This window comes from Microcaecilia unicolor, chromosome 10 (assembly GCF_901765095.1).
Source record: "Microcaecilia unicolor chromosome 10, aMicUni1.1, whole genome shotgun sequence".
Classification (NCBI taxonomy): Eukaryota; Metazoa; Chordata; class Amphibia; order Gymnophiona; family Siphonopidae; genus Microcaecilia; species Microcaecilia unicolor.
In genome coordinates this window covers 48,638,329-48,650,616 of record NC_044040.1, presented here as the reverse complement: position 1 = coordinate 48,650,616, position 12,288 = coordinate 48,638,329, and the positions used below count along the sequence as shown (strand labels likewise).

General features: G+C 43.2%; 1 protein-coding gene across 1 annotated transcript in view; it reads right to left on the bottom strand.

The window, feature by feature from the left end:
• MOV10L1 (Mov10 like RISC complex RNA helicase 1) overlaps positions 1-12,288 on the bottom strand; it is a 229,722-nt gene that overhangs the window by 91,536 nt on the left and 125,898 nt on the right. Inside the window, exons 14-15 of the mRNA XM_030216802.1 lie at positions 11,487-11,599; positions 6,217-6,322 (exon numbers count right to left, since the gene is read on the bottom strand). Of these exons, the coding sequence (XP_030072662.1) occupies positions 6,217-6,322; positions 11,487-11,599 (219 nt within the window). The remainder of the gene's footprint in view (positions 1-6,216; positions 6,323-11,486; positions 11,600-12,288) is intronic.

The window sequence follows — 12,288 nt, the reverse complement described above, 5'->3', positions numbered from 1 at the left end:
TCTGTCTGCCTAGTTTTTCAAGTGCTTTACGGATGTACGTCCAAACTACTGATTTCACTCTTCTCTTGCTGTCACTTTAATTCCATTAGAATTCAAGACAGCATTCTACTAAAGTTCTCACCAATTAGGAGCGTACAGTTCAAACATCAGGCAAACTCCCTATTCCCCTTTCATGCCATCGCAGAATGGAACTCCCTGCCAGCCACGATCTGCTCTGAAATGAACTACACGAGACTACGCAATAATCTGGAAACCCTACTGTTCGACAAATCTTAGCCACCTAGGTACCTCATGTAGCCACGCTCTGGCAACACCACCCTCTGCCCTCCTCTTCTTCCTTCCCCTTCCCTTATAATCTAGTTCTCTCACTGTAAACCACCTCGAACCTCATGCTGGGACTGTGCGGTATAAAAGCGATTAGATCTAGATTAACTTCAGCCTGAACTATCACATGGTCAGAGATACTTACGGGTTCCATCTTAACAGAAGAAATCCTTTTTGCAGCAATGCTCTCTATAAAGAGAAAATCTATCCTGGAATGTTTTATAATGTTGTGAAAAACATGGGTATTATCTGCTTCCTGGATTGAGATGTCTCCAGATGTCGAGATAGGGATGCCCTACAGGTCTATGATTAAGTGCTTTCCCCTCTCACTCCCACCCTTGACTCGTCTTCCTAGATCTAACTCCCCTAATACTCAATTGAACCACTCCCCCTACAGCCCGGATTCCCTTAGCTATTTGTTCAAATGCCTCAAACCACTTCAAGAAAAATTCACCCTTCTCCCAATTTGTAGCATAAACATTTAGTATAAATTATTTTTCTTCTACTCTGTCACCCATACCTCTTGCCCCTGTTCATCCCTCCCTCCTCATATTTAACAAAATGTAATTGTTTTTATTTAACAAAATGGCTACTCCTCTCTTCTTTGCAGTGAAGAATGAGGCTATAACCTCCCCACACCACCCATTACACAATTTTGCATGTCCCTGCTGTGTGAATCTCATTTCCTGCAATACCACATCTGCTTTCCATTTCTTCAAATACTTTTGTGTTTTACTGGTCCATTAAGCACGCTAATACTTAGTAAGTATACTAAGTCCCATATTGATGTGTCCACCTCCCCCAAATGTATTCCATCTCAAAGATCATATACAATAACCCCACACAACATACCCGCAAGTCAATCTTCCCCCTCCTACTTTTCAGACCCCTTCCCATACATTCCGTAACTCCCCCCTTTTCATACACCCTTGAATCTTCCCATGTCTTCCACAATCATGCAACAGAATAAAATCTCCCAACATAATTCCCCTTCATGCATACCCATCCTCTCCCTCTAAGCACTTTTAACATTCACCACTGTCTAAGTCCTCAATGTTCTGCCTCTGGGCAAGAATTTAGTGGCTGGGAACATTTGTCACTGGGGTCCAGAACAAGAACTGGCTGATCCCAGCCTCGATGCCCATCCTCCACTGCTGCCTCTGACAATGCCATTGTCAAGCATCTGGAGCATTCTGTGTCAACAACCTCTCCTTAGTGCATTGTAGTGATTTGTTCTCTGCTCTCCTCTGGCGCTTGTCTGAGTGATTTTGTAGATTCGACAAAACTTTTGTCGCCAATTCTGTATGGGCCATGTTTTCCGGACGCACCAAGAGTTAAGAGTGAGGAGTGAGCCATATAGGACTGAGCCCTGAAAAAGCATTTTTACATGAAACATGGTCCAAGTGGTGTTTGGCCATAGGTCCTGAAGATAGGTTATACCACATATTTTTAAAGTTTGTTATAACTAAATTAAAAGCTGATAGACTGAAAACTGATAAAATATATTTAACAAATGAAACATGGGGAAGAGCTGTGGTGAAATACGGTGGTGAGGTCCCTGCATGAAACGAGTCACTAGCAGAGGCTCTATAGTGAGATATACTCCTGTACAATGACATAAAATTATAAGATTGTATTTATTCACAATATCAAAGCGTTGGGTCTTCATACAATTAGTGATTGAAATTACCCCTGCTAAAGAGTCTGGACTCAGATAAATTTGCTACTCCTCACACGAGTGGCATCAGCTGCTAGCACCAATGACCGAGCAGAAGCTCCCAGACTGCACAGCTTGAGCTGCACTTGGCTTGTGTTGCCATGCCACTTGTTACCTAATCTCTCCCAGCAGCCTCACTTGCATCAATTGTAACAGCAAAGTACCCTCCCCTCTACATGGAGACTAACCTTTCCCCGTGTCTGGAACTGCAGCAACTGCTTTTGTTTTGGGTTCCCACCTCTGCTTCCCTACTGGAGCTGTACTGGAGATCACCTCAGGCTCCCTTCCAAGAGTAGGGGAGGACCACCAAAGGAACAAAAATAACACCCCCCAAAACAGGAAAGGGGACCCGGCCCCACTGGGTTTAGCACCCCCTGCTCTGTATTGAGTGGACCCAGTTAGTCCTAACCCCTCCTCCCCCTTTTGTTTTTAAAACATGAGTCCAAAACAGCTCAAGAGTTATGAATCTTCTCCCAAGAAAAAATGTTTCTAGCCCAATCCTGGTTAGCCAGCTTCCTAACCACCAGGACCTACCAGGTGAAGACTGGCTCACAATTATCCTCTCCATGGCACCAGCTATGTGGAGTGCCCCAAGGCTCTCCACTCTCTCCAACCCTATTCAATGTAATGCTGATTCCCCTGGCTGCAGCTCTTTCAAAACTCGGCCTTCATCCATTTATCTATGCAGATGATGTGACCATTTACATCCCATTTTGTACGAATTTTGCAGAGATTGCTGATGACATGCTGGTGTAGGCCAATGCATTCAAGCTAAAACTTAATGCCGACAAAACTCACTGCCTTGTTTTTGCCTCTCCCTTTAATAAGTTCAGGCCCACCAACTTATCCGTGTCAGGTTTTACCTTGCCCATCTCTGAAAGCCTTTGAATACTAGGTGTCATAGTAGATCGGATCCTAACGCTGCTGGAACATATCATCTCAACCACCAAGAAAGCATTCTCCTCTCTCTGGAAGCTAAGGCGAGTGAAACCGTATTTCCCCAGAGAAGTTTTCTGCGATCTAGTCAGATCCTTAGTCTTGAGCCGACTAGATTACTGCAATGGCATCTACACGGGGTGCACTGGCGTACTCTTAAAGAAGCTACAAACCGTCCAAAACACAGCAGCACGACTCATCTATGGTGTCTCCAAGTTCACCAGTTCCAGTCCGCTCCGTGAGAAATTACATTGGCTTCCTGTGCAAGAGCGTATACATTTTAAAATCTGTACCCTAGTCCACAAGATACTTTATGGAGCAGCCCCAGCATACAAGGACGCCTTTGTCCTCCTCCCTCCTAGAAACTCGCTCAGGACTGCCCATCCATACCTAACCCTCCATTACCCTACGTGTTCTAGGCTGAAGTGTAAGACCATGTATGCTTCCACCTTTACCTACGTCAGCACTCACTTGTGGAATACCCTGCCAAAATCAGTGAGAACGGTTCCGGATTACCTGGCTTTTAGTAAATTGCTTAAGACCTGCTTATTTGAGCAAGCCTACCCCAAAGATCCTGTTCGCCCTCGTTAATCTAAGGAAGCCACCAGTATGGACTGACACTGCTATCCTGGATTGATCCATCTATGTTTCTCTAATTTACTGTCCTGTCCTGCTTACCCTTTTCCATTAGTCAATTGTTGTAAGCCACATTGATCCTGCCAGAGGTGGGAAATTGTGGGATATAAGCACAGTAAAATAAATAAATAAATATTGCAGACCAGATTCAGACTGCAAGGTTTACCTTACTAACCATCTGATTGGTTGTGGATTGCACAAGGCCACATACAAGGTGACATCTAACCAGTGGTGCTCAGTCTCCATCTTCTGGCAGAGAGTGTAAACCCACATGCATGGACTGGTCTGGAGGGACAAAGAAGAATGGCACCTGTTCCTAAGCCCAGAATTCTAGCTAGTGCACTAGAAGTTACATATGACTTATACCTCAAATTAAAATTTGTTCTATAAACTTCACTCTCTAAGACACTCTCAGTAAGGGAACTTCCCTATGGAAAATTTTATTTTTAGACCTCAATTCTTTTCTATAGTAAGCTTATCCTTGAATCAGTTTCATTCCATGGCAATTTCTACTAGTCTCTTACGTAAATCAAAGTAGTCTTCAAATACTTAAGTGTTCTCTTCTCATCCTAACCACATTATTTCCACAGCAACCTCTGTCCATTCTTGATAGCTGCCCTTCCCTGAATCTCATCCATGTTCTAACGTAGCCAAAACTATAGTTCATATTCTAGGTTAGACCTCCCTAAAGGCCTTAAATGAAAGAGTCTCCCGTCCCTTATTGTAAAATTACCCTTCTCAGACATGCAAGGATTCTCAATGTTTTTGCCAAATGCTGACTTGTGGTATGCTCTCCTGTCTGAGTTTTCCAGATCTTAAGATCCTAGGAAACTGTCTCTTGGTTCTTGACATGGTTATTTTTTGATCCTACCAGTCAATGGTACTAAGCCACGCAGATTACTGTAATGGAATCTATGCGGGATGCAAGGATCAAATCATAAAGAAACTTCAGACCGCCCAAAACAGCAGCCACGCTTATATTTGGAAAAACACGTTTTGACAGCACCAAACCACTCAAGAGAAAAATTGCATTGGCTACCAATCAAAGAACGTATCACTTTCAAAATCTGCACGACTGTTCATAAAATTATTTACGGCGAGGCACCGGGATACATGACAGACCTCATTGACCTGCTAACCAGAAACACCACAAAATCTGCACAATCATACCTAAACCTCCACTACCCAAGCAGCAAAGGACTCAAATACAAATCCACCTATGCATCCAGCTTTTCCTACCTAAGCGCACAACTATGGAACACATTGCCAAAAGAAGTAAAAACTATGCTCGACCACCTAAATTTTCAGAAAGCACTAAAGACAGATCTGTTCAGAAGAGCATACCCCACCGACCCAACATAAAAATACCTGGTCACTTGCGACACAATGTAACCAAAGACCGCAATGGACATTACCTGACTCTTCTTCCCCCTTTCCCTCTCTAAGTTCCCCCCAACTGTACCTACCATACATATACCTCATTCTACCACAATATCACTTTGTATTCATTCATACCATGTATTTGTTCAGACCAGAATCGGCTAACGCTGTTACCGGTTATAATTAAGCCACATTGAGCCTGCAAAAAGGTGGAAAAATGTGGAATACAAATGTAACAAATAAATAAAATAAATAAATAAATAAAAATCCCTCACTGTTTCAGACATAACTGGTACACAAATTTGACTTCTTCAAACCATGCAGTAAACTTTGAGGCTAAGTGTACGCATAGGAAGATTTACTATGCGTTTGTTTTGCTTCCCCCCCCCCCCCCCCAATAAAGTGGCCAGAGAAAATAGCAAAAGAAAAGGTTTTTTTGTTGTTGTATCAAGATACCATAAAGTGGTACAATCCATTAATGTACCACAAATATGTTTAGCCATCCGGCCCAGGTCTACTCTCTAGTCCTAAATGGAACTCATATAGCCCAGGACCACATTTGGAATAAACCCAATTCAAGCTTCTCCTTCTTACCTACAAATGCACTCAGTCTGCTGCCCCTCACTACCTTTCTACCCTCATCTCCCCTTACGTTCCCGCCCGTAACCTCCGTTCACAGGACAAATCCCTCCTCTCTGTACCCTTCTCCACCACCGCCAACTTCAGGCTCCGCTCATTCTGCCTCGCCTCACCCTATGCTTGGAACAACCTTCCTGAGCCCTTATGCCAAGCCCCCTCCCTGCCCATCTTCAAGTCTTTGCTTAAAACCCATCTCTTCAATGCTGCATTCAGCACCTAACTCTTACCATTCAGTAAATCCAGACTGCCCCATTTTGACCGCCCCTATCGGACTGACCGTTCATTTGTCTCTTAGATTGTAAGCTCTTTGAGCAGGGACCGTCCCTCTATGTTAAATTGAACAGCGCTGCGTAACTCTAGTAGCGCTTTAGAAATGTTTAGTAGTAATAAAGTGGTCAGAGAAAATAGCAAAAGAAAAGGGTTTTTTTGTTGTTGTATCAAGATACCATAAAGTGGTACAATCCATTAATGTACCACAAATATGTTTAGCCATCCGGCCCAGGTCTACTCTCTAGTCCTAAATGGAACTCATATAGCCCAGGACCACATTTGGAATAAACCCAAGTATTGCTGCTGTTGTATACCCAGTCTACTTGTCTCTGTAGTAACTGTCTTCATGTCACACACTGTCACAGCATTCTTTTCCCACACTGCAGAGCGTTTTGACTGGACATTCTGTGCTTGTGTGTTCTAAAAAAGAACATTTAAAAAGAAAAACATTAAAGTCAAAACAAAATAACCACTTACTACAGACATACTTTTAAATAACTGATTTATAACAACTGCTTTGACTGGCAAAATAACAATAAAAATACATGTGCAAAAATCTACAATTAACCCTTAATATTTTACTCAATATACAGTCACAAATTCAAGGACCTGTCTCCCATGGGAACCCCATAAAACCATCCACATTATATAATCAGTCAGCTTTTACTCAAAGAGTATTTTTAAGAGCTGGAATTAGCTTCCTTGCTCTTGTTAATGGTGACTGAATATACAGATCACTTATCTCCAGAAATGTGTCAAATTTATGTTAGTAGAAATTCTTTGCCAGAAGATATGCAATAAGTATATCTGGATTATTTAAAAGAACATAAAACCCGTGTAATTCAGTTTGCTCATAAAACAGCTTTTACTTTGAAACGAGTCACAGTTAAGACTAGTGTAACCATGCTGTTCTTGCCAAATGCAATCCATATCCTGGCACAGAGAAAACAGTTGTGGACAAAGCAACCATTTGGTACAGTTCACAGGAACACAGCAGTAATACTGAGGTGGCTTGTTTTTAAAATCTTCACAAATTTGTAGAAAAAGCCTGTTGCACTCCTGAAAGTTAATCCCTGAGGTGCAACCACATGTAATTGAGATGGTACTAAGTAGCATCACCCCCCAGTGCTCACTCACTGCTGTGTTTAACTTGGTCAACAGGCATCATTGTACAAAGGAAACTTGGATCCTTTATCTTACATCTCCTTGAATGCTGTCCACAGTACCATGTCTAAATTACATACACTTTTAAAAATTGGTTTTACATCAAGCAGCTGTTACTTCAATATAGGACTGTGAGAAAAAAATTTAAAAAGCTGAAGCTAAGAAATTTACAAAAGAAAATATCTTTCCCAGCTCCAAAGTACCCGCCCCCCCCCCAAGAAAACCTGTGGAATATAAAAGGGAAAAAAAAGCAATTAGCAATACTGCACACAAATGAGCCAGTTGTCGAGATATGGGTAAATTCAGATTCTCTGTTGCCAAAGGAAGGCCATCACTACCACCATAACCTTGGTAAATGTTCTTGATGGCATGGCAAGAATAAAGGGCAAAGCCTTGAATTGGAAGTGACAGCCTAACACTGCAAAAACATAGAAACCTCGGATACAAGTTTATGCAAGTACACCTCCTTGAGATGGAAGGTGGTGAGAAATTCAACCACTTGAACCGAAGCTATGAGATCTAAGACCTGAAGAGAGGAGTCTTCCTTCTTTGGGACGATGGAGTATCTGCCTTGCTCCTGTTCAGCCTGGGGAACTGGAACAATGGCCCAGAACACCAGCAAGGAATCTAAAGTGGTGAAATATGACACACAAGCAAAGCAGCATATAAACTAAAGCACTCTGTGTCAGGCTGCAGCTGCCTGAAAAAAGACAGCACTATAGCTTATATGCTGCTCTGTATTAACCAGACAGGGAAAACTATAGATCTTGCTGGTTTATGTTACACCCTTGACGCAGCCCTTGATAGGGGGAAACATGGCCATGTTGGGTGGGTAGAGGACAATTGTAAGCTGATTTTATGTACTGAATAAATTTTGTCTTATTTCATCATATGGGTCTGTTTTTCTTTTCTGCTGTTCTGGATCTTGCAGAACATAGACTGCCTTGGTTCCCTTTCGACAAGGAGACTGCAGGAAGAGAGCAGTGATCTGGCGGGAGAACTTCAACTTTAACTTTCTGTAAGAATATCCAGAACCCACTGGTCTGACATAATTTTGGCCCACTCCTCCAGAAACCCCTGAAGATATCCTCTCACCGGACAGAGTGGACCAGCCTCACATCACTGAGAAGCTTGGGAGGCAATGGGCGCTCTAGCTGACAGGGCAGTTTAACTAGACATGATCTTGACATTGCATCCGCTGTCCCATGCCACAACCACAGTTGCCGAAATGCCATGACAGCCAAAGACATACTCCAGGCCATAATCCATAACATGTCAAACAGCATCCGCTAAGTAGGCAGACCCCACTTCCAGCTGAATGTTATATGGTGCCTGTCTTGTATTGCTGACTGCTGATGCTACTTCAAAGGCTTGTTTCACCAACCCTTCTTGCTTCCTATCTTGTAGGTATTTTAGGATAATGCCACCTTCCAATGGCAAGATGGTCTTCTTAGTCATCACTGTAACCAGGGAGCCCATCCTGGGAAGCTGCAATTTCTCTCTCCTCCAGAACTAAGGAACAGAGACGAGCCATGGCTCTTCCCACTCTCAACCCAGCATCCAGTGAGACCCGTTCTGCTGTAATCAGGTCCTGAATGTCTGGATGCATTGGAAAGGCCTTAGAAAGACTCTGAGCCCACTCAAGGTTGAAGATGAACTCCTGATGCTGAAGCAGAAGGTTCCTTAATGGAAAGCACCGCCAGTGCCTCAGAAATAAGAGTACTGAGCTCCTCTTTATTAAAAAAGCCTCAGTACTTTCAGATCCTCTCCCTCCTTAACAGCTCAAATGATAGATCCTCTGAATAGACAGAGGTCACATCAGATAAGGAGGGAGAAGCAAAGAGCCTCATCTGCCCACTCCTGGAGGTGTGAACGAGATCTCTTAGCAGCCGGAGGGGCAGCGGGGCAAGAAACTGAAGCACCATGCAGCCACTCTAACTGTTCCTACTTCAGTAAATAGACCTGGTGGTAAAAGCAATATAAACTACAAAAATCCCGATGCAGCTGAATGCTGTCAGGCCCTGAGGCTGTAAAACGGCAACTGTGCTCCGTGCGTGATCAGCCAGTGGCTGCACCTCACTACCAGTCAGCCCTGAGAAAATGGCATCCATTTCCATGCTCTCCTGCATCAAACTGCGCACAGGCCCTGCTGGGGAGCCCAAAGGCCCCAGCATATTCAGATGCCATGTGCTGCCGCAGACCGTTTCCGCCACGTCCCGTAGTTCTCAACTTCCATGCACTACAACGCCCCGACACTGGCCAATGAGTCCCACAGCAGGAACACTGCTTAACTAACTCCGCAGAAGACACCATTCACCCCAACTGTCATCAGCGCAGCACATTTCCCAAGTGGTGAGTCAGGATCCATCCCCTGCACCAAGTAGAACTTACAGCCCTCCAAACGGTTCAGTCAAACTTTAGTCGGACTTCCCACTGCCGGCTGCTCCCCCCAAACTTACAGTCTCTACAAGTCTTATCACAGACGAAAGACTCTGTTCCATGCTATCCATCAAATCTTTTTTTTTTTTAAAGGTTGTTGTGCTGGAAAAGGAGAGCTCCATGAGAAATAGGGGTGAGGTAAAGGAAGCGAAAAAGCAATGACTTTGCGGACTCAAGCCACCCGCAAAGCTCAACTAGGGACCAGTTGATCAATTGGCTCAGGAGAAAATCACTCAGAACAAGAGGCTAAAGTCTGCCCAGCCACCTGCTGGAGATAGAAAATACTGATGAGCTGGTCTGGATGCAAAGAGACATATGTTTCAGCTCAGTTTTCAGTTCTTTATCTCCACCTGCTGGTTGATGGACACACTATCCCACAGGTTTTGGAATAGTGGGAAACTACATAATGGAAACTCCCCTTGTTGAAGCACCAGAAGCTCCTGGTATGCAGGAGAAGCTATCCGAGGATGAAATGGCTGCTGTCACTGAGGCAGAAGCAGGAGCCACAACCTCACCAGCCTTCAATGCCATCCTGAGGGAAAGCCTTCCACACTTCTCCTGGTGCTATTTCTCCCCTATTAGACAAGGGACAGTAGGTGGTGGTCACACTACTTATGTGCCAGTGTTCACAGGCCATGCATCACTGACTGATCAGACATGAGGCACTTTTCCCTCCCACTCCAATGGGAAGCTACTACCAAAGAGCACTTAGCACCAAAGCTCCCTTTACTCCCTGCATTGTCCTCATCCCCCTTTAAAAACAACACAAGCTTTATCCCACAGAGGAACAGCCCAAACAGCAAAATAGAAAAGGGGAAACAGGAAGGGGGGGGGGGGGGGAATGAGTTAATTAAAAAAAAAGAGGTGGGGGAAGAGTTCTAGGACCCTCATTAGCCTCCATGTCTGGAAGGGATCCCAGGAGACTGCCACTGCTAGGGCCTGCTTTATTAGGGACAGACCCACAGGTAACCCCTGTAATCTGAGCACAGTTCCACAAGTCCAATCAGAGCCAAGGTCCACAGACTGATTCCAAAAGCACACCTGCACTCAGGGCCACCTGTACCCCCATCAGCTGTTCTGCTGTACCAATTTGAACTCCCACCATCTGCTGGAGACAACGAGCACTAGGGCTCCACCACTCCTTATACTGGTGATATCATCACTGGAAGAGTTATGTTTTGACTGTCTGCTGACAGGGTGGCATAAACTCAGATGTCTGGACTTGTCAAACAGGATAAGGAACAGCGTTTTTCAAATAGCCTATTTTACTTACAGAAATGGCTTTGAAATTGTCCTCTAAAAATCAGATAAGCTGGAAATGTTTAATGAATTAAAAATCTTTTAATTATATCTATCAAGAGACCAGTACATGCTGAATGTTTTCATAGAAAGCCTAGGCTTTTAAGTTCTAATGGATTATAGTTGTTTTACATGGAAAAGGGCCAGACTTTGTCCCATGTAGTATTTATTGACTGTGTGATTTTGTGTATGTTTTTGTTATCTGCCAAGGACTTTAGATTGGCGGGCTATATATGTATTGAAAAAAAAAAAGCTCAATTTTCACAACAAATCAGGAGATGTCAGCACACCACCATTATCCTCTTACCCCCATTATATGAAACAAATGTTATCCCAAAGTAAAAAAAGAAACAAAAACTGCCTCTAGAAACTAAGGTTAATCACCCAACAGTACGTTTGTTCCTTATGCAACAAGGCCATTAAAAAAAATTACAATAAAAAATTTAGATTTATTTCATGAAGGATTTCTCATATACCACATATATTTCACATTCTTGGAGGCGAAGCCAGAGATCTGGCTGGACAGGACACTTTATACAGAGTCAACCAATAATCAAAATGTGTGAAGGACAAATTTTGGACCTAGAAAAAGCCGTGCCTGTCTACTGGAACGAAGATTACTTATGGTCTGGAAACTGGACTATTACATACAGAATATATAAGACTTAAGTAGAAAATTTACCTCGTCTGCTAGCTTTTCAACATCCTGATGCTGTTCATCAACAGAACCTTTTACATCATCCCAAAAACCAGTAAATTGTGGCGACTGCAAAATGAGACTTTCTGGGAACAGCACTGAAAAAAAAAAAGGCATTTAAAAATGGACATGTGAGCTGATGAAAAGCAGACTTGCAGAATCTTTTTCTAAACTCAGCCTACAGGAAAAGATGCACATCCTTCATTCTCTATATTAGCTTTGGCAAATGATAGAAGGTAGATGATGGATGATAATTCTCTGATCTGTGTATTCCAGATTCTTCCCTCCTTTTGACTGCTGCCTGAGAGGGGAAAGGGTAGAGGGAGTTGGAAGCAGAGGACTATTTTCTAAAAATGTACAGGTTTATAAGTTGGAACACCAACCTTGTAAGCTGTCACCAGACACAATACAAACCAGCACCAGAACCTGGTACTACCCATATTATTAACCATTCTGTATCCTGGTATTTTTTTGTAGTGCTAACAGTAATTATTTTTGAGGTTTTTTTCTCTTCTTTAAACTAACATATTACTTTGACAACATGTACAGATGGTCATTCCAATACTTTCCTGAATATGAAGAAAAATAATACATTAGTTTATGAGTCCAAAGAAGAAATGGAAAGAATAGCACCAGTGAGGAATAGTGGTGCCTGCCTCTCAACCTCTTCTTTTCTGGGTGCTTTCCCCATGCAACTGGGGACCGTGAGCATTAGATGTGGAGGGTTGACGAGAGGTCTCAAATGCATGTTTGTGACCCTTATTGGATGCCTTTTTAGAGGCCTTAC